This window comes from Leptonychotes weddellii, chromosome 7 (genome assembly GCF_054177405.1).
Source record: "Leptonychotes weddellii isolate Sample4059 chromosome 7, ASM5417740v2, whole genome shotgun sequence".
Lineage (NCBI taxonomy): Eukaryota > Metazoa > Chordata > Mammalia > Carnivora > Phocidae > Leptonychotes > Leptonychotes weddellii.
The window spans coordinates 78,128,653-78,152,208 of NC_138375.1; the positions used below are offsets into that span (position 1 = coordinate 78,128,653).

The window sequence follows — 23,556 nt, forward strand, 5'->3', positions numbered from 1 at the left end:
GGAAAGTTACCTAAATTCTTCGTAACTTCAAAATGAAAATAGTGAATAACTGTAGAACTGATGATTAGAGTGATGATTAGAGATATGACAGAGTAGAAAAACTTCATGTTGAGGGTTGGGAGACTGGACTGAAATTAGAAGAAACCACCATTAATCAGTGATGTTACTCTACGGATGAAGGCATCGTGTCTGCTGTGTTGTAATAACTCCCTAACCACCAGTGTTAATGTAGCTACTACTCAAGCCACTGGATTGTCTTGGGCTTCATTCCCATCCACTCTAAATAACAGTAATACAACGCTCTCTTATGAAGGGGCAACTCCCTCCAAGAACTGTGCAAGGAAATTCTCTCATGCATTAACTCATTTAATCTAACAATGCTGTCATTAACTCCATCAAACACAGGAGGATCAGGGAGGCGAAGCAACTTGTCCCATGTCACTCAGCTCATTAGTAGACGAGCTAAGATTTGAACCAAGTCTTCTATCATCAGAGTCCAAGCTCTTACCACTTTCCTGAATAAGTTCAGTATCCTTGAAGCCCTTCCTTTATGTAAACATGTAGAGATGGTTCTTGGGTCTGCTGGGACCTCCAAATAATCTCTCAAAGCCTACTGTGGAAGAATATGGCCACTGAACCAGTCTCATTTACATCTCTAAGTATCAGTTAATCAGACATAAAAAGAAGAATTCAAACTAGATAAAGTCATGTTTCCTTCTGGTCACAAAATGTGAGATGTTAAAGTGCCTATTAGAAGCTCACAGTACATTTTTGAAAAATATTTTTTCATTCTTTTAAGAATATAACCTTCTTCCTTCTTTTTTTTTTTTTTTTAAGATTTTATTTATTTGCGAGAGAGAGAATGAGAAACAGAGAGCATGAGAGGGAAGAGGGTCAGAGGGAGAAGCAGACCTCCCGCTGAGCAGGGAGCCCGATGCGGGACTCGATCCCGGGACTCCAGGATCATGACCTGAGCCGAAGGCAGTCGTTTAACCAATGAGCCACCCAGGCGCCCACCTTCTTCCTTCTTTTTAAATTTCCTCTTACTGCAACTGGAATGTGAATTACTCTTACCTATACTTTGCCTTTTAACAGCTGGGAAGACAGAGCAAAATGCTTTGAAAATTAGCTGCTTCTCAGGATGCAGAAGAAAACTCAACTCTATGATTTGACATTATATTAGGAAGAGAAATAAGAGGTGAAACTGAATTCTTTCTCTTACGTAACTGAAACTACTTAGATATAGGTTTAGTAGCATTTTCCTAGTTAGGAAAAAGGATATACACAGCATCCTATGTACTGCCCACAACAAGCTCTTAATCCATAATTATATCTTAAGTATCTAGGGCTTCCCTTGATATCTCCTACAGTATGGCAAACTCAGAGGAAGCAATCTCTTCTTCTACCTACAACTCTACCCAGCCTATTTCCCTTCCTTTCAGCTTCTCCAAGACTACCACTGTTTATCTCTTCTTTTCCCCCTTCTTTCCTGCAGGTAGAGATCCCTTCAAATAAGATTAAAGCACAACTTCTCTATCTCTCAGGATCTTTACCTACTGTACCTGCCTGCTGTCACCAATAAGATATTTCAACTCCATGAAAATCATTTTTATCTCTAAATACAAACCAGTCTCACTTTACAAGAACCAAGTCAGCAAAAGACTGATAAAGACATTTATCTAAACAGCATTATAGGATTGAGCTGACTTTGATCTCAAAAGTTTTTTTCTTACAATTATAAGGTTGACATCTGTGTATGAGATAGATATTTTGAATCTAGTGAGATCCATCTAAGACTCTAATTCATCAAAAATCCTATTTGAGATAAAATGCACAATAGAATTGTCAATAACTCCTATATGCAACATTTATTTACAGAGGATGATGGGAGGAATGTAAAGAGGAATAAAACCATGTTCTAATTTTCAAGCAGGTAAGAGTCCAATAGTCAAGATAAAATATGCATAATAAGTTTTAACCCTACATATAGCTGGTAACTTCCATAAAAAAAGGTACAGGGTCTTTGTAAATTTAGACAAATAAGAATTCTAAATGGAGGGGAGCCTGGGTGGCTCAGTCGGTTAAGCGTTTGGCTCTTGATTTTGGCTCAGGTCATGATCTCAGGATCCTGAGATCAAGCCCCACATCAGGCTCTATGCTGAGCATGGATCCTGCTTAAGATTCGCTCTCTCCCTCTGTCTCTCCCCCTGCTCAGGTTCTCTCTCTCTCTGTCTTAAAAAAAAAAAAAAAAAGAATTCTAACTGGAGAGATCAGGGGAGGCATCATGAAGGAAGTGGTATTTTGATTAGTCCCTAAGGGAGAGTTAGGAAACGTAAGTCTGTGGGGGTTGAAGTCACAAAATTATTTGAAAATGCCTAGAAAAGGACTTAAATGTTTTCAAGTAGAATAACATCATCAAATGTTTTGAATATTGAAATTTCAGCACAACAGAAAGTATTAGCAGCTAATGAAACTCCTCAAGAAAAGTAAAATGTGATAAAATGGTATGTTAAATTAGAAAAAATCAGTGAGAATTTAATATTTTACAAATTTATTTCCTAACTCTATCACTACCAAGGTGACCCACAGCAGCAGCACCTTTGCCAACCATCAATTCCCATGCATATCTAGAATATATATTTAGATTTCTAAAACTCTTTCTGGTGAAAGAAATCAATTCCTTGGACAGCAGCTGATTGGATGTCTTAGATCAGGAAAAATCAGGATGGCTATGGAACATATTTTATTGCTATAAAGCAAAAATACTTCCAGAGAGTTTTAAAGTAATATGAAAAGACAAAAGATCACCTTAATAGGGCTTCTAAGGGCCATGCCATGGCTATTTGAGTAGCAAAAAGAAAGCCATTCAATAAGTAATTAAAATTAATTGACAGAACTAGAGGGTATTATGCTAAGAGAAATAAGTCAGAGAAAGACAAATACCATATGATTTCATCACTTGTATGTGGAATCTAAAAAACAAAACAAAGGAACAAACAAAAAAACAGAAACAGACCCAAAAATACAGAGAACAACCCAGTGGTTGCCAGAGAGGGAGGGGGATGGGCAAAATTGGTGAAGGAGAGTGGGAGATACAGGCTTCTGGTTATGGAATGAATAAGTCACAGGGATGAATGATTCAGCATAAGGAATATAGTCAGTGATACTGTAATAGCATTATATGATGACTAATGGTAGCTATACTTGCAGTGAGCATAGTATAACATATAGACTTGTTGAATCACTATGTTGTACTTGAAACTAATGTAGAATTGTGTCAATAAAAAAATAAAGATTTTTTAATTGAAAAAATTAGTTGAATTTGAGCCTATAAGGGTACTTAAAGGAGAAAAGTTACTGTAGTGTATAAAAAAGTGGTTATAATGGAAAATAAGTGTGAATATAATAGTATGTACTTAATATTTTATTAATTTTAATTTGAAGAAGAGTGTTGACATACCTGGACATTTATATCTTTGATTAAGTATGTATTCATTTATTAAAGAATGATAAACATTCTTTCTATGTAAGTAGGAAGGAGTTAACAAAAAAATTGTGAATAAAATAATCCTTCCTAGAAAAAGTAAGAATTGTACCAAGAATAGCAGTAAAGTATTAGGACCTATGAAACACATATAAATAAAGATGAAAACAAGTCAGAAGTGAAAGAATGCTGGTAGTTGCACACAAGTTGAGAGATTACACAACTGTGTGTTTCATTGTCACAGAAGAGATGAGCTAAAAGAGATGTACTAAGAACACAGATTCGTTATCCCATCTCTTATGAGATTAAAGCCTCTAGGTTGCCCTCCTAAATATAACAAGATACTAACAAGGCAGGCATATATTTCTAACATCTCTAACTGACCAGGTCCATATTCAAGAGCAATAGGGCAGGGGCTCCTGGGTGACTCAGTCAGTTAAGCAGCTGCCTTAGGATCAGGTCATGATCCCAGGGTCCTGGGATGGAGCCCTGTGGCTGCTCAGTGGGGAGTCTGCTTCTCCATCTCCTTCTGCCCCTCCACCCCCCTGCTCATGCTCTCTCTCTCTCAAATAAATAAATAAAGTCTTTAAAAAAAAAAAAGAGAGAGAGAGAGTAATAGGGCAATAGTTAATGTAAAGCTGATGCTGCGAAATTCAAAGAACAAATCACTCTGGAGAAAACACATGGTGTTAAGAAAAATCAACCTGTAAGGCATGAACTTAAAAATATACATATAATGATCTAACAAGTGAAGTCCTAAAATAGATCCCAACCAGATGACCAGCAATCCTCATTTGAAACAACTTTCAAATGTTTATGACCCATAATCCCAACAAAGAACAAAGTGGTGATAACCAAGAATATGTAACCTTCTGAAGTAAGTATTATTTCTTTTTTGGAACCAGTAAAATTATTACAATTCCAGGAAGGTATGAAAATAAGTATTACTGTAACCTTAGAGAAGATCAATATAATTGGTACAGTAATCCTCAGAAAGTGAAAAAATAAGTAGAAAAAATGAAAAAAATCTACAATATTGTTATTTAGAATGGATTTAAGCATAGTTATATGTTTTGAAACAATTGTATTCATGCATGCTTTTTCTGCGGTTTAAAGTGTTTGGCATGGACAAAGAAACCACGATACTTTTGAACATTCACAATATTATTTCTAGTTTTTGTATTAAATATTTGAGTTTAATAAACTAAGTAGTAGACAAAGAAAAAATACTATTGAGTGCTCCTCAGGCATTAAATTATCACATTAAAAAAAAAAAGGTCACACACATTTACTAAATGACTTAAGCTCTGGTAAGTTGGCAGTGACTAATACCATATGAATAATGCAGATTCCTATGGAATGACAAGGGCATGCTTGTCTCCTAAGTGCCATGTGCAACATGAATGCATGGAAATTTATCCAAATGCTCATCAAGCATGGCCTCAGTGCTTCTTTAGTAGATCAAAACTGAACTCTCTATATATGAATAAAGAATGAGAAAACTTTCATTTTATGGATGAAATCTATGGATATAATATGATTTGGCCAAAACTACAAGTATGATAAGAGCATAACATTAAACATTCAGAGTAATCAGAGAATTTTTTTTTTTTCCAGAGAGATTAATCTGACTGAAAATGACTCAAAGGACCATTCACACAATGAGCACTTGGTCCAGGAAGAATCTTGGAAATGACAAAAAACAGAAATGGAGAAAACTGATGAGCTTTTTTAATTATTGAGATATTATTGACATATAACATTGTATCAGTTTTAGGTGCACAACTGACAAGCTTACTAAAAAATTCATAATGTAATAATTTGTAAGTCCTAAGTCTATTACCCAGAAAAGAGATTTAGATATTATGGCTAGGCGAGACACAAAGGATCTCTACATAACCAATGTGTAAGTTTCAATAAAGTGACTTTAAAATTACTAATTCTAAAGAAATGTAATTAGAAGTTGAAAATACAGCTCTCCTCATCATTTCTTACCTTCCCTGGTTTGAGCTCAATGGTGATCATGCACTTTGTTTGACCCACTGTACAGGTCGTGGACCCTGACACAGAGAGAAGTTCATCCATCAGGTTCACACCATCTTTCTTGAGCGTGGCGGCTGTTTTGTTAAGTGTGACTCGCCAAAAGACCTTGACATCTTCAAAGGCCCTAGGAACAAAGCAAAACCTATGCAAATGTGTCTAATGCAGAACGTGTCATCACCGTGCTTAAGTGTACCTCTTCACCCAAAGCACAGCACTTCCCTGACCACTGATAATGCTGAAAATAACCAGTTCTCCTCATTACAGTTAAGAAATTAAGGTCAGAGTTTATGTGGCATTCTTCCACCACACTCTATTCAATACTGAGTAAGTATTTCTTAAACTACTATGTACCAAGAATGTGGAAACAAATAACACTTTTCTGCCTACTCTGCCTATTGCATACCAGAAATATGAGAATAAAAATTATAGAGTACCCCTGCCTTCAAGTAAATGTTCTTCATTTGTCAAGAATTCTTCTAAAGGAAACACATTACTGCTAAAAATGGTTGTTATTATAAAAATAAGGGGCAAGAGATGACCTACATTTCCAGAGAATTTACGCCCCAAATGGAAAAGGTCATTTATATCCATGTACGTGGGTGCATACCACATGCACGTCTGTAATGAGCATTTGGAAGTTGGGTACTGTAGAGTATTAAGTTGCAAGCAAAATTTTGGTACTCCAGGTTTCCCTAACATTAAACAGTTACATAGAGCAATCAGAGAATAGTAGATATGCTGAAATGATGACTTACATAAGCTGACATCTGTATGGTATTTTATGAAGTACAAAATATTCAAGGTGGCCCTAAGTTATACTCATTAACCAACTATGTTAAATCATAGATTAAGAACGAGAGCAAAAAAACCCAAAAAACCAAAAAGACGAGAGCATCTGAACAATGACATACCAAATTCCACACTACCTTCTATTAGCATTTCATCCTGTCTTTACCATTTTATGAATCCAAACTAGATACTGTATAGACACAAAGGATGTTACATCTTCTAAATATATATCAACATACCTGTTCGGTTGCCTTGTGACAGTGAGATGCAATCTGCTCTTATCAGCCCCTTCACCCAGCTCCAGTCCACTCTGGGACTCCTCACTGAATCCTACAATGCCATTGTGAAGATCACTCCCTGAGAAGAAAAATGGAGGGTTATAATATACTTCAGACTTTAAAAGATCTCCAGTGCTTCACTCATCTTTCCAGCTCAGATGGTATAAAAATGAGAAATTACAAGTGAGTAGGGGGAGTTACAATTTTTAAAGATCTTTACCAAAAATAGAGTAGAACCGAAATTATAATATCAAGGTAGCTAACACTTTGAGAACATTAGACTGGAAGAAAGAAAACATCAAATCCTGTATCCCCGCACTGACATACATGCTCATCTCTCTCTGATGAGATTATTTTATATTTGATAGCCCTTTACATTTTGCATATGTTGACTGTTTAAAGTTACTATATCCTAATGGAGTAGCAATGCTTTTATTTACTGCTGTATCCTCACTATCAAGAGCAGTGCCCAGCATATTTTAAGTGTTTAAAGAATATTTACTGAATAATGAACTCCATTTAACTGATTTACCTTCCTATAAGAGCATTTATGTTATGCATTTGTTTATTTGCCCCAGAGAAAAACAGAACTATTAATGAGCTCCTAAGTATCTCTGAGTAAAAGAAACACCTCTGAGCAACATTTCAGGTTACATGCACTATCATACTACAAATTGTGTTTAAAATGGAACAAGCCTAGGGTCCACACTACACTGAAATGGTCACTCCAAATCTTTGCCAGCTCATAAACTAGCTTTTCAGACGAGAGAGATGCCAGTAAACAGTTCCTGCTGCTTTCGATTTCCCAATGCCAGTTTTGCAAAGTGATCCTAAAAGCAATGACCCCGAAGCAATAAGCTTCAAAAACCACTTGTACCCATCATTGCGAAACCTGACTGCTGAAGTTCCAAGGAGACAGAACCTCTGAAGTTAGGGGTCAGGATAAGGAAATAGAAAACCGCCTAATGGTCTCACTGGGGGAGAGACAGTAGTCACCAGCGCTTATTCTGCAGGTTTCAAGTTTGAGTAAATGTGGAACCTATTAATTAGGGACCATTTTGTCCTGGTGTCTCATGTGGGCACTGTTTCCACTAGACTGCCAATCATCATCCTCACCCGTTAATCACTATGATCACGTCTTAGCCCTGCATCAGAACATGCCATCAACTTCTTTCTTCAGCAGCACTTGTTTCCTTGTCATTTTGGTGGGGATTTGGTCTCTCCAAATAGATTACAAACTTCTCACAAGCACAAGTGTTTTCTTTTCCAGTGCGATAGCATTTAGCATGGTTTCTATTGAACCTAATGCTTCCTTTACCACAACTACAATGACTAATTTGATGTCAAGTTTCTAATTAGATGAATCAAGACTTCTAATGTGCTAATGATCAAACCCAAAACTAAATAAGCTATTTCCTCCTGATATTATTTTGAAAGTTTGTTCTAAAATCTAAATGTGAGGGGCGCCTGGGTGGCTCAGTTGTTAAGCGTCTGCCTTCGGCTCGGGTCATGATCCCAGGGTCCTGGGATCGAGCCCCGCATCGGGCTCCCTGCTCAGGGGAGGCCTGCTTCTCCTTCTCCCACTCCCCCTGCTTGTGTTCCCTCATTCACTGTGTCTCTCTCTGTCAGATAAATAAATAAAATCTTTAAAAAAAATAAAATAATAAAATAAAATCTAAATGTGAAAAGACTATGAAGATTAGCTAAAGATAAGAGGAATAGGAAAAATTCATGATGTGGTTAAAAGGGAAATACTATGTTAAAAAGCCAGGAGAGGAGAAGACAAATAAGCAAATGTGGGGTATATGACCATGCAAATGTACTGCAGACGTTGTCAGGTAAATTACATCACATGACAGTAAGAAGTAGGTATGGAGTTGATTATTTATCATCTGTGTGTCATCAATATACCTTATGTAGGGAAGGTAAGCGTTTAGAGTACCTACCTCATCAAGGTTCAACTGAGTGCCTGGAGAGTTAGACTGGGATATCCTTGGGATAGGAAGGAGCCTCCAGTAACCACTTTGACAGGTCTGTGCCTCTGCCAAACTAGTGGCTAAACATTTTGACTGTCATTCCAATAACTATAATTAAATATCTATGTCATGGAATGGGGGAGGAGGTTGTCGAGTCTCAAAATAATTTTAATAGAAAAATATAGATGGCATTAAGCTAATGTGAATCAAAATCAGTAAATAATTTGGTCAATAGAATTAGAATTTACAATACTCAATAAACTGGAGGAACAGGAATAAATAACAATTCTGACTGGTGTAAATTTGTTGGGTAACATAAATGGGATGGTGCTGGGTATAAAAGGAAGTTATGCAATTGCAAAATTATGACTAAATTATTACTGAATGGCTAACATACAATAAAAATTCTAGGAGGAGGCATCAAATCCTAAAAGTGGACCATAAAGATGTTTATTCTAAAATTTTCTTTTTATAAAAGAGAAACATAAAGAGTAGACACTAAATGATTTCATTGGGTTTCCCAATTGATGGTTGATCTGGGCCATAAATATAGGCTTCATGATATTTAGTTTTCTTTCCACTACATTATTTTGTCATGGTGTCATCTGAAACTGTAAAGCACTATATATAATTCATAAATGCTTATAAAAAAGAGCAGAGTAGGTAAGAATCATAAGATGGCCTTGTCAATACTCTAATTAGTGTAAGGTACTGACAAGCTGAGCTAAACCACGTTAAGAAATACAGTATGATTTCAAACGAAAACTACAAACTATCACTGAAACCTTTTATAAGAGGTATGAGGAACTCTTTAAAAAAAATCATTGAATTTTTAAGCTATTATAATACATACACCCAATGGTAAAAAAAAAAAAAAAGTTATATAAACTGCATTGGTTCAACAGGAGAACAAAAGAAAATATTTTTAATCTACTTCCCAACATAAAGGAAGAACTTCCTAATAATGAGACTTAGATTTTGGGGATGGATTATTGAAAGTGGTTTAGAAATTCAGAATGAGGTTTCATAACAGGATAGGCAATCATGTGTTTGGATAATTAAATTAAATATTTTCCAGAGGAAGAACATGGACTTATGCATTTTTAAGGTTTTCCCTATATTGTGATAATATAAATTTTATAGACTGTTTAACTGGCTCAGAGCTAAGTGACATTTATAGTCCATTAAATTCTAGCTTGGCGCCTCAGGACAACATCGTGAGTTCATGTTATGGGTCTATGCCACAAGAAAACAACGTTTTAATAATAACTATGAGTGATTCAAGTAATTCACCCTCTCAAATTAAATTTAAGACAGAATAATATTATTATAAATTCTGTAGCACAAGCACATTTTTATGTCCATTACTCCAGAGATATACCTGTAATAATGATACTGGCAAAAGCTGCAAATCCACTGTCATCCTTCCCCTTCACGAGCTGTGCTCCCCCTTGGGGGTCTGTCAGAAACACGCAGAAGAATTCTTGCCCCTCAGGCTCGTCGTCATCCAAAATCTGAACCAATACTTTACGTTCTCTTTCTCCATCTACAAAGGTAAGGATAAGAGTTTGTTCTTCAAAATCTTCTTCTTCAGTGGCCCACGTTAGGTTGGACATCCCATAGATATCATGAAAGGGCAATGCATTTTGTTCCTTCTGAGCAGATCTTTCACCGAAAGTTTTAACTGTTACAGTCACATTGCCAGTAGACCCACCAGTTCTTCGAATAAGAATTTCTGCAGCATTAAATGTGCCATTTCCCACCTCTTCTTCAACATAAACAGTAGGTGGCCCAAGACTAAATATTCCATGGACGGAAACATCTGCAGTCACGGCGGCCACATCAGGCGTCTCAGACAAGGCGGATGTATCAGGAACGGTGACAAGCTTCTCAGGGATGGCAGATGCACCAGCCACCTCAGTAATGTCAACCATTTTGGTGGGCTGTGGAACAGCCATTATCTTGGTTGTGTCAGGGTATGTGGCCAAGAAGTCAGTTTCTACAGGAATGAGAGCTGTGTCAACTGCGACAGCCACAGTTGTCTTAGGGAAAGAAACATCCATTCCTGCTGGGTCATCATTATCCAATATTGTAATCAGTGCCACGCTAAAATCTAGATTCAGGCGTGGTCTCCAATTGGCATCAGACTTTTGTAATCCTTTCATTTCTACTGAAGTTAGATTAATGTAAAAAATTTCTTCTTCCTCGGGAAGCTGATCATTGATGATGATTATTTCAAAATCCACCTCAGGTTGGAATTTTTGAAAAAGCAGTTCCCCATTCTTAACAGGCTCAAAGTCTTCCACGGGCTTTGCACTTCCTGCAGCTGTCTGATAGGAAACTTTAACAAGATCACCATGGAACCCAAACAGTCTTTGGACATATAATCTGATCATCTGTGTATCCTCTGACACCATGACATTTCTAGAACTACGGGAAAATTGAAAGACTCCCATTGGTTCAATTTCAGCAAAGGTGAAACCTGATCTGGAAAAAAAAAACATGAAAGAACTGATAAAAAGTAGGAATGCCATTGTAGAGGTTCATTTTTCAAATATTTAAGGTGCTTCTCATGAGGGCATCTTAAGGATGGCATGCCCTTTCAAATTCCCTAAAACCCTACTCACTTATTGATGAATATACCAGAACACACGAAATGTAAGAACAGAAGCTGCAATTGTGGGGGGACAAGCCTGACAAGTTGGAGCCCAGTGAAGAGCTTATAGGTCTCTGGTCTGTTTCTCCAGTTTATCCCAGAGAAGCTCTCTGAAGAATCTGAAATATCAGGCTCTCTCTTATGATCAGTACACAAGCAGCCAAAAACTCAAGATCCTGGGATATAGCCAGATTTCTTATCTACCAAATAGAAATAGTTGTCCCCATTAGATGCAAAATCCTTGCTTCTTCCAGGTGGCCAGTAATGGAACTATTCTCTCACACAATTGTTGCTAAAATTTTACATATGAATTTGAAGAAACATCCATGATTGAGTGATTTATCCTTAGCTTTTCCCTGTGGAGTTTTGTTGGGAGTTAATAGCTTTACCAGAGCTAACACAGGTGGCCCATCAACGGAATTCAGGACACAGACATATTTTCTTTCACAGTTTTTTTTTTTTTAATCAGTTCTTTTAATCCTTTAGGAAGGACACCCCAGAGTCCATCACTCTCTAGTGTCAAGCACCCATCACTCAACACATAGCATAGTGGTTAAAAGCTCAGACAGTAGAAGGCAACCTGGGTTCAAATCATGGTCCCAACCTTATTAGCTGTGTGATGCTGGGTCTGTTACATATCTGTGAGTCCTTTCTCCATCTAAAGGGATTAATAATAGTATCCATGTCATATGGGTGTTGTGAAGAGTAATAGTAAACATATATATACATATAAAATATATATAACACATTTATTTCATATATGTACATATGAATTATATATATATATGTGTGTATGTATATATAAAATATTTTAAAGCAATGCCTGGTCTAGGGTAAGCACTATAAAACTGTTAACTATTGCTGTTGTTAAAGGCACTTAAATTTGTTACCCAGCAATACGTTCTGTGCCCATTTTTTAAACGGCATATGTATAATCTAAAACCATATTTGATTTTGCCAACCAATATCGCCTACACCTAAACATGCATACAAACATACTTGAACACACACTGGTGTTGTCTGCACTTCTCCCCCATTTTCCAAGTAAGTCAACGACAGAAAGATCAAGTAACATTCCCAAAGTCACACAGCAAGTAAGTGGCAGAGCCAGGACTAAATCCATGAATCTGTCTCTAAGGTCTGTCCTCTGCTGTTTTGATCAAGCCCACCCCAGGTATGAGAAAAGTAAATTGCTTCTGGTTGGGACATATCTATCTGCAAACATACTGATTTAAATTAAACTCAAAAGAGCCACTGGTACAAGTCACATTATAGCCGATTCTTATTCTTAATCCCTTAGGAAAATGAGGTATGTTTCAGCAGATGCTCAGAAGACAGACTTCTTTAATAATAGTTGACTTTGCCATCACGGTTCTTAGTGGAGATGTTCCTCCGGACCAACACTGCTGAGTGAGAGCTCAGAGAGAACACTCTTCAAAGCCAGCAGTGGGGGGTGGCTCTATGAAAGTCGGCCTCCCTCCGTGGCATCTTTGGCATGCAGGCCACGCGTGGCTCCACCCTAAAACCGTTTCCGCATCTGCTCCAGGGAAAGTGATCCTTGTGTCTTCTTCTGTTTCAACTGATAAATCCCAGATTATTCCTCAGAGACTGTGCTGGGTGAGAATCAAACTGATCTTACCGAAGCTGAGCCCCACCAGGGGCGCTGCTCTGTACTCCCGAGAGGTGAAGAACAAAGGCCTCCGGCCGACCAGGACTGGCAAATGTCCACAGCAAGACTCCTTTCCTTTGTTCTCCGTGGGAAAATGAAAGGCTCCCTGAACGGGAATAGGAGAAGGGAAGCAGGGTATTATTTTTGAGTTCTTACACTGGGATTCAACTCTTAAAGTGTAGTAAAATAGAGTCTTTTCCAGAATTCTATGACCATCTACAAGAGGTAATACACTAAAAAAGTTGGGGAGAGGGGTACGTGAACTGAAAGAAAGGTCCCTACACCAAAATTTTGCCCTCATTCCCTGTCTGCTCTGCAGAGTAGAGGTCAGGTCATCTAATGCGTACAGCTCACTGACCCTCCCAGAGCTAACGGGAGAATAAAAACACAAAGGAGATGAAGCCACAGCTGCTCTATTATCAGAAATATTCCAGTGAACACGTAAACGAATACAAAGGTGTGCCTTTTTTGTTGTTGTTGTTACTGTACAAGCCACATTAGGTTTTTAGAACTACTTTTAACAAACTCCTAATATATCAACAGAGTTGGCTGCTTAGTGACCACTATTTCCAGGTGCCATATGAAGTTTTTAATTTGACTGAATAAAGCTTCTCGTTTTTACCAAGTAGACTGGGCAACTCTGATCACTAAAACATGGGAGCACTGTATTAGAAAACAAATAGTTCGTTATCCAAAGTAAGGAAATGAGCCAAGAAAATTAGTGGCCAATCACACATCTATCTCTATGTTCTACGGGGCAGATCTTAGCAAAGCGACAACTCACCTAGTTTTGGGGTCATGTTGCCAACAACAATGAATTCGGGGATTTCTACCCCAGGAGCATATCCAGCCCCCCAGGCAACCATGAGCGAGCCATACGTGCCTCTCCTAGAAATCACAACTTGGCTGGTGCCCGCAGCGACGTCCATGAGTGGAAAAGAGGTAGATTCAAATCCAACCTGAGGAAAAACATGCTTAGAATATTTTATTTCTCCCTAAAGGTTCCCATTTTCTGAAGAGTGGATTAAAAGTCAACTTTCTTTTTGTTTACACAACATATTTTCTTGTTTTAAAATATATTCAATTAAAGAGTAATGTTTAAGAAATGACATCTGAGACTTGGAAATTTATTCTATTTTATAATTCTGATTATAGTTTATACCTTTATTTTTTTTATCAAAATGGAATCCTATGAATTTATAATATTCAAGAAAGATAAATGTAATTATGGTTATATGAAAGCAAAAGATTAAAAATGGCATTTTAATATGACTTGTTTGTGGGTTTTTATAGAACCTGGTTTATTTAGAACTGAAATCGGACATCTTTCTAAGATATAACAACAAATTCTTCATTTATAAAATGAGCACCATGAACTAGATTTTCTATCAAGATTCTTCTCAGCTCTTTGATTCAATTCAATTTTTTTTTTTTGAGGATCAGAAACATCCAAAGATTTTTTAAAAATAATCATCTTTTTCATCCATATCAAGTAAGATTTTGTTTTAATGGTAAACTTCTCAGGGAACCCTGGGATTTAAAAGTGACTTCTAGATGAAATAAGTTCTAGTCAATCAGTAAAAATAAAACTAGATTCCTAGCTTCACATTGTGATTTGGATAACTCAGTTTACCTCTTTTGGTCCTAAATTCTATAAAGTGGGATACCATATGATTGACAGTTCTATATTAAGACTCATTCTCCCCATTTTTTTAAACTTTTTTTTTTTTTTTGAGAGGCAGAGAAAAAAAAGAGAGAGGGGAGGGAAGAGGGAGAGAGAGAATCTTAAGCAGGCTCCATGCCCAGCACAGAGCCCGATGCGGAGTTAGATTCCATGACCCGGAGATCATGACCTGAGCTGAAATCAAGAGTTGGATGCTTAACTGACTGAGTCACCCAGATGCCCCTTATGCTCCCCATTTTAAACTGGAATGGAAAGTAACAGAAAAGTATGAGAAGGTACCCCAGGATAGCTTCTGGGGTAGAAAGAAAAAGAAAATAAAAACAAAAATGAAACTTCAACCTGACACTAGCCTAGATTCCCTATTACAGTGAGGTTTTTGCTTAGGAATTGTCAAAACCTTTGGTATATCTATGATAATGCATGCTACATGGCTAGGGTTGTTTGAAAGTGTCCTAGCCACCTAGCGCATGCACGTGCGTGCACGTGCACACACACACACACACACACATATACTGGTAAGGAGTACAGAGGATACACCAAGGACAGGAATACATCCTAACTGGCCCCAATCTTGCCCTTTGAAGTGATAAATGTTGTAACCATGTGCGTGAACAAGGAGTAGGAAATATTTTGCTATGCCAAATGAATGGTTCATGTTGAAAGGAATCCTTTTTTATAACAACCTGTGAGCAAAAAGAAGACAACTATTCAAAGTATTATTAAGTTCTATTCCTCCATTCTCTCATGAACAGATGAGGTACAGGAGAAAGAAAACTCACTATTCTTCTCAGTTATTTTTAATGCTGATGGATTCCATTTAGGGGACAAAGCAAATTCATTCTCTATGGAGAAGAAGCCCAGGAGGGAGTTCCTGAAGAGCATGCCCTTAATGGTCAGAGACCCTGTTACACAAGCTTCTGGCGAGACCTGGCTATCATTTGTGTAGACTACACGTCCACATACTGGACTAGGCCTGCCTTAACCAAGCTGAAGGACCTCCCATCTGAAGGAACAGGATGCAATGTTATTTCATCATGGTCTCAAAAATACACACATTACCATGAGCCAAAGACAACAGCCCTGTCTTGCTCCTATATTGACAGAACCAGCCTACATACAAAGTAAAGCCCTCAAGATATTCTTTGTTCTCCTGTAAACTTATGAAGTGATCAGGAAACAATCTTTCCACATTGAACTCCAGTGGAAGATTCAAATATTTAGGGGCAACCATGTCACAGGATCTCATCTTTAGCATTTATCTCCATCAGCACAAACTTGTCATGATAAAAAGAGCTCCAAAAATGAAAGACAAATAATCACAATGTTAGTAAATGAAAAAGTCTGGAATATTAACTGATGTTTTATTTTAATTTTAATTATTTAGCATAAAATACCTCAATATTAAATATTCTATTAAAAACAACCTTAAAAAACCTGGAAATTTTCATTCTAAGTGACCATAATCTAAAAAATTTTTATATTCAAATTCTATGGGACGGAAACTTTCTAAATATCCAAAAAGGAAAATGTTGAAACTTGGCAAATTATTTTCATATAATGTATCCATGTCTACTTTGATACTGATTTAAGAAAATAGTAATTTTGAGAAATTTTATGTCTAAGAATCTTTTTAATCCTTCCTATGAATGCTGCCCTCTAGTGGTTCCTGCCTGGTTCCACACCCAGGACCAATTACCTGAGAATTGGCAGCTTTCTCAGGGACAGGAAGGATAACGGATTTCGCTTCCTGGAGAATTTTTGGCATGCCATAGAAACGTCCACTGACAAGCATTGCCGTCACCAGTTGCAAGGTGAAATTAGAGCCCAGGGATAGGAAGACCTATAAACAAACAAGATCAATGACTTTTTTAGTAGCAAAAAATAATTTCCAGAGAAAAATACTGACATTTGACATGAGTCATTAGCACACTGCCACAGGGTCCTTTTGTACAGTTTCATCAATATATGCCTTTCCCTCCAGGTTATAAAACAAATCACCAGTATGAAGACCATAGGTGATGAGTGATAGAGTGTAAAAAGCACAAATTTGCAAATTCTCCATGTGTGCCCAAATGGCCTCAAGAATGATGTACAGAAGTAGTGTTGGTAATAGAATGAATCATGTACCACAGGAAAGAAAGAGCTCACTGGGGAACAGAATCAGCTCCTAAAAGCAGCAAAACTCTCTTTCTTCCTCTTCATTAAGGGATAAATAATACTCCAATGAAATTTATTCAAAATGGATAATGATTTAGGTATACTGATTACTTGAGTATTTTGGATAAATAAAAATTACTAATGAAATGTATTAGATTACCAATTTTTAAAGTTTTCAAATCTAGGGGTGCCTGGGTGGCTCAGTCAGTTAAGCATCTGCTTTTGGCTCAGGTCATGATCCCAGGGTCCTGGGATCGAGTCCCACATCGTGCTCCCTGCTCAGTGTGAAGCCTGCTTCTCTCTCTCCCTCTGCTCCTTCCCCCCATTCCTTCTCTCTCTCTCTCTCAAGTAAATAAAAAAAAATAAAGTTTTCAAATCTAATAAATAAGGGAAACTCTGAATTTAAAAATTAATGTTACCCTAAATTTTTTTTTTTGAAATTTACAAAACATTTTCCCAAGAGAAATATTGTTATTGATAGTGGATAAGCCCCCAAGTTATCCCATAACCTAGAATATTATTAAAAACTCTGTACATCTTTATTGAACATAAAATAACTATTTTTGTGGAGTCTGTTCTTCTTTTAAATATAACTTATTTAAACATACACCACAGCCCTCCAAATATACACAATATGTACCCTAGTAGTTTCAATGTTATGTAACTTGAGGATAACAGATGTTTCATTCATTCCATCAATCTCCATTTTTTCAAAGTGACATTCACTGAACATGACTCACAGATCAAGTGCTAAGGAAACAGAAATAAATCAGTGTCCTTACTTTAAGCCTGTGTCTCCCACCTCTCCTCTAGGGGCGTTCCCTTCCCCCACGCAGTTCACTGGCTGGGCTGCTCAGGTGTGACATGGGCATAAATCAAGGGTAGGATTTTTTTCAGTGGTTCCCTTTTCCCCTCATGCTCTGGATATAATGCATTGTTCTTTGAAATGTTAGAAGGAGAAAATATGCATATAACTTTTGTGTCCCCCAAAACTTAACTACTAATAGCCTACTGTTGACCAGAAGCCTTACTGATATGCACAGTCAATTAACACATATTTTATAAGTTTTTATATATTACTATTGTATTCTTGCAATGAAGTAAGCCAGAGAAAAGAGTTATTAAGAAAATCATAAGGAAGGGAAAACACATTTACAGTGCCGTACTGCATTTGCTGACACAAATCTGCATATAAGTGAATCTGCACAGTTCAACCCTTGTTGCTCAAAGGTCAACTGTATACCATTCAGCTTTTGCAGGGAAATGAAGAGGACTAACGTCCCTCAAAATGTACCAAGTACCACCCACTACAAGACACAATCTACGAGTTAGGCAGATCAAGGGTTTTAGTCCATGTAATATACATCACATATTTTGGTTTTCCTATACATAGTGTGAGAATAGTTTTATACTATCCACATTGCTTAGTAAAATAACAGAATAATCAGATCTTCACTGTAGCATGTCTTACTGTCAAATGAAATCTCACTATAGAATAATACAAAGCTCTTCCTAGAAAAGCTAAGGAATGTCCTCTGGTGTTCATTAACAGAGATTAAAACCTGAATGCATTCAGAAGGTAATGTTACATAGATATGTATGGGAAAATGTTTCAAGGTAGATAATTCAAGCACACTGTATTTTTTAAAAAACTCTTCTAACTTGTAAATGAGACTTGATATAATCATATTCTGGTTAAGTTAATCTACCTCTCATTTCCCCAGTTTTGCAGTCTTTATTCCAGTATTGAAAATTTTCGGAAATAGGAAATGGAGGTTAGAAATTAATCAACAGGGTCGGGACACTGAGTCAATTTCCCAAAGAATACAGGGATGTAAGAGTAAGTCCTACATAAGTGCCTGCTACTGTTTAGACAAAAATATGTTATCTCCAAATGGGAATATACCTAATTCATTTATGATCTGCAAATGTATCATCCAATTATTATTACGCATTTCTATGATTACATTTAAATATCTCAGTAAGACTGTAAGCTGATCATGAGATAAGCCAGTGCTCTCCTGAAGGAGTTACATTGGAATGATCGGGAAACTGAAGAAATGCTACAAACCTGACTCCTCACTGGTACCATGTCCACTTTATATCTGGCACCATCTTTGACCACCAGTTGCCTCTCTACATTTTCAGTAAAAACTGGCCGCTCCTTTTGGTCAGATGAGATGCGAAATCCAACAGCAACATCTCCAAATGTTCCTGCAAGCCGGGTTACATTAATTTGGATGAATCTACTAAGGTTCTGCCCAATAAAGAGCGACTGATAATCTGAATACAGAGCAAATACTCCATGTGGGTCATCATTTGCAGAAACAGAGAACCGTGTGATGCATTTTTCTGGATCCAGTTCTGCTCCTCCCTCTACAGAAACAAGCTGGATCACATAATCTTCTTCTATCTCAGGTATATCATCTGGGAGCAAATGAATATCAAAGCTCACTTCACTCTCTCCATCAGCAATAGTGAAAAATCCTTTTGTAGAAAGAAAGTCTCCTGTAATATCAAACTCACTGCTTATTTCCCAGTAAACCTAAAAGCAAAAAAATCCAACAAAGTCACATAATTCAGTATACTGAATCAAAATCCTTTATGTTTTCCTCTATAATATATAAAAAAAATTTTTAATTGTGCATCATTATATTCAAAGCCAGATGCCCCAAATAATCAGTTTAGAAAGTATGGAGGAATGATACTAGCACCGTGAAAGTATATGAACTCTTTTGGGCTAATGTATGCAATTTGCAGTACAAAGTTACAAAATCTCATTTCACCTACTTCTAAAATAATAACACGATTTGAAGAGATAAAGCAAAGCAAAGTTAACTTGAGAATGGCAGTCCCACAAATACATTCAAAAGGTCTGAATATATATTTAACAGGCATTTGAACCAGACAATACTTGAAGGTAGAAAGTGAGTAGTCTGTTGCTTTATATTGGAATTTGTTTTTGTTTGCTTTTAACAAGATTTCAAGAATTAAAAATTATTTTCCTAGAATTTTTGGACTCCGAACCATAAAGCTTCCACTGAAGAAGTACCAGTTAATTTCCAATACAGGAAAAGAGTTAAATCCATAAAGAAAAATTTCAAAGTATGTTCTGCTAGCAAACAAATAACCTTGGTCTGTTAGATAGATATCACAATGACTTACAAGAATATCCCCAAACATTCTATGTCAATATACACACAAATTCAACCTCTTAAAAATCAGTTGATAAATGAAAAAACTATATGGAGAGATAAAGTCCTGAAGAATATATTAAGCAATTTACAAAAATCATTGAGGGACTTAAGTAGAAGTTAAACGTTATAGCAAACAAGAAAATACAAAATAGTTCAGTCATACTCTTCATGATTAAGTGTGAGGAAGATCGTTTCACTCTAAGTGTAGCTGGATTTAGAAAGACAGCTAGAGAGGTTCATGTTGACTACAGAACCCAAAGGTGCTGAAATGAACCTTCTCAGTTTCTCTGAAACTCATGTCACTTCCAAAACTTATACCAGAACACATAGTTTCTCTGTTCTTCACAACCACATTTGTTAGGCAAATTGTTACATTACTTAAAAATCAAATGAAAAATGATACCATAATTTCTCCAAAAATGCCCTTGACTCTTTTGACAAAGAAAGTAATGATCAGGGGCCCTTCCAGAGCCAACGGCTCTGAATAGGTCTTCTCAGATAAAGACTCAGGAGCAAACTGAACAACCCCATTTGGATCACCAAACTTCTGTATCTAAAAATAGAAAGAGACAATAGAGTGAATGCCATATTTAACAACTATAGATGAAATTACAGTATCCAACATATCAATATACAAATAAGCTGAAAAAATGAAAGAAAAACAGGAATAATACTTGAATATAATCTGCCTAGCTACCTGATTTTTCAAAAGCTTCTTTAGTATACTGTCATCTAAACAAGTAGGTTCTTATTCTCCAAGGACAATGGAAGTGTCTGGAAAACTTTAATTTGTAGGGTCTCAAAAGGATATTACTTCAGTGCCTGAATTTGGCTGGATTTGCCTCATGTTTGCTTTACTTAACCAGGCCTAATTGTTTGGCAGACAATAGTCTACATGTTGTTGTAGATTGTAAATGTCTACATGTATTTTGTAGATGTAATTACTATTTACAATCAGTTGACTTTAAGTCAAAGAGCTTACCCTTGATATTGTGAGTGGGCCTCATCCAATCAATTGAAAGCCTTAAGAGCAAACAATAAGGTTTCCCAGAGAAAAAGGAATTCTGCCTCAAGACTGCAATTTAGGAATCCTGCTTGAGTTTCCAGTCTCCCGGCCTATTCCACAAAATTCAAACTCATGATCACAACCACAAGTCCTTCCTGAGCTTCCTGACTACTAGCCTGCTCTATGAATTTTGCAACCTTCACAAACACGTGAGCCAATTTTTTAAAATCAAACTTTCTTTCTCTTTCTCTCCCTCTCACTCTGTTTTTCTGGAGAAATCTGACTGAGACCCCAGACTAGAGTATTTTCCAAACTTAAAAAAAAGAGCACCTCTCTACATTGTTTTCATAGCCCTAGTTCTCAGCATTTTTTACCCTTGATGGACTGAATCGTTCATTTATATCAAATATGCTCAACTCAGATTTGATCCAACACATCATTATGCTAATTAAACAAATACAATTCTTCCTTCCAACAATCTGACTGGTGACTGAGTTAATAACTTTTATATACTTTCAGGGCAAAGATATCCAACGTTTAGGATGATATAACAAATAGCTTCTGTCTGAAAGTGCAAAAATATTCCCAAAACACCAAATTTTCTCAGAGCAGAAAATAAGTATTTATCACTATATGAGAGCCCTTTAAAAAGTAATTACCAATAATCAAGCTATATAATAAACTAGTATAATAACCAGAAAGTCTGGCCCATAGGAATTATTATGACTTCATTTGGTTTTATAACTTTCAATTCATCATAAGCGCCCATGGAGTTTCAACAAATGTAAAATGCATTTTCTGATAAATCCATTACTCCAAAATTTTGTGGGAAAAATAAAGTTAGACTTACTGTTAATATAATATCTTTAGCTCTGGAGTCCAATTTAGCTTCTCCTTTCACAAGTTCAAGTTTAATAATGAAAATCTCTTCAACTTCAATGTCTTCATGAGGATAGACTGTCAGAGTGATGGTTCTCACACCACCTTCTCCCTCTCCAAAATAGAAGGATCCACTCACTGGGTCTGCAATGTCTCTGTTCTGTGGTGGTAAGGCTTCCTGAGAATTGGGTCCTAATATCACCCAGTTCACCTGCAGGGTGTTTGTATTTTTAGTGGAGATGATCAATTTTATTTTATTTTTATCGATCTGTTTATTTAATATTTTTTTTAAAGTAATCTCAACACCCAACATTGGGGTCAAATTCACAACCCCAAGATCAAGAGTTGCATGCTTTACTGACTAAGCCAGCCAGGTACCCCAGAGATAATCAATTTTAAACAAAGAATTACTTTGCAGGATATGTAGTATTAGGGAAAAAAATATATATATATATATATGAAAATTATTCTAGGCTATCTCCAGGGAATTCCTCATGTCTTTTTAAAAATACTAATATTTGCAAATATAAACTACATACTTACAGAATATCAGTTTTCATGGATAATAAGTAAAGAAAAATATGAATACCTGGTCATTTGTCATCACCACAGGAAAATAAAAATGTAAAAGCACACATTTTAAATATACATGTATTAGAGAAATATAAACTTAAAGAAATGAGTACAACACTGTCTTGCTGTATGTACAGGCTTTGTCAATCAAAACCTATTTGAGTAAGACAATAACACCACATGAAAAATCTGCTGGGTGTGCAATTTCTTCTAAATATACTTAAATAAATTCCTAGTGTAAAATGAACATAAATTTTCATAAATTGTTATAAGAAAAAAATTGTATAATAAATGCATTTTTAAATATTTCTAGAATATAAAATTATATACTTTTTGTATCTACAAGGAAAGAAAATTGGGACTTTCTCTTTGCTTCTTTTATCTTTTGTCAGCACCAGGCATAGCTGATCACTTCCTCTTTCCTGAAACACAGCATCCTGTCTTTCATGGCCTCCATGACACATACATTCCCTTTTGCCTTTACATCTCAATTTTCTTTGCTGGCTTTCCTTCGTCAGATAGTTAAATGCTGGCAGCCTGGACTTCTGGCTGTATCCTTCACATCCCTATCTACACTCCTTTGGCCACATGGTTTCAAATGCCTCCCCATGTGTCAGCAGCCTCTGACCTCCCCACAGCCCGTACTCACACATCCCCCTGCCTGCCCGACCCTCCACGGGGACGGCCAGTAGCAATCTCAAAGGAACAAGACCAAAACAGAACTCCTGATTCCCCAACCCCCCAAGCTTCTGCATATCTCAGTAAACAACACTACAATTTAACCAGTTGCTCAACTAAAATTTTAGCAGTTATTCTTGATTCCTCTTTGCCTGGCCCTCCACTGCCCAGCGAATTTTTCCTCTAAAAGATGCTCAATGTCTATTCACTTCTCACCATCCCATCTGCACCTGTCTGAGCCACGGTCAGCTCTGCCCTGGACGACAGAGGGCAAAAGCTTCCTAACTGCCCTCTCTGGTTCTGCTCTGGCTTCTTGACATTCCATCACCCGCCCCGCCCCCCGCCCCGAAGTCATTGGGAGCTAGTTAAAATGGCAACCTGGGGACATCAACACCATCCCCCTGCTTCAGACTCCCTAATGGCATCCTATTTGCACTGAGAATGATCTTTAATCTGGCTTAGGAGGGTCTCAGTGATCAAACACCTT

The 23,556-nt window shown here is 36.9% G+C and overlaps 1 protein-coding gene across 1 annotated transcript in view; it reads right to left on the bottom strand.

Annotated features, from left to right (window-relative positions):
* The window catches only part of LOC102743681 (adhesion G-protein coupled receptor V1), a 226,255-nt gene that overhangs the window by 20,721 nt on the left and 181,978 nt on the right, over positions 1 to 23,556 (bottom strand). Inside the window, exons 69-77 of the mRNA XM_081826583.1 lie at positions 21,790 to 22,029; positions 20,337 to 20,486; positions 18,808 to 19,281; positions 16,276 to 16,419; positions 13,680 to 13,854; positions 12,866 to 13,001; positions 9,952 to 11,057; positions 6,556 to 6,673; positions 5,480 to 5,651 (exon numbers count right to left, since the gene is read on the bottom strand). Of these exons, the coding sequence (XP_081682709.1) occupies positions 5,480 to 5,651; positions 6,556 to 6,673; positions 9,952 to 11,057; positions 12,866 to 13,001; positions 13,680 to 13,854; positions 16,276 to 16,419; positions 18,808 to 19,281; positions 20,337 to 20,486; positions 21,790 to 22,029 (2,715 nt within the window). The remainder of the gene's footprint in view (positions 1 to 5,479; positions 5,652 to 6,555; positions 6,674 to 9,951; positions 11,058 to 12,865; positions 13,002 to 13,679; positions 13,855 to 16,275; positions 16,420 to 18,807; positions 19,282 to 20,336; positions 20,487 to 21,789; positions 22,030 to 23,556) is intronic.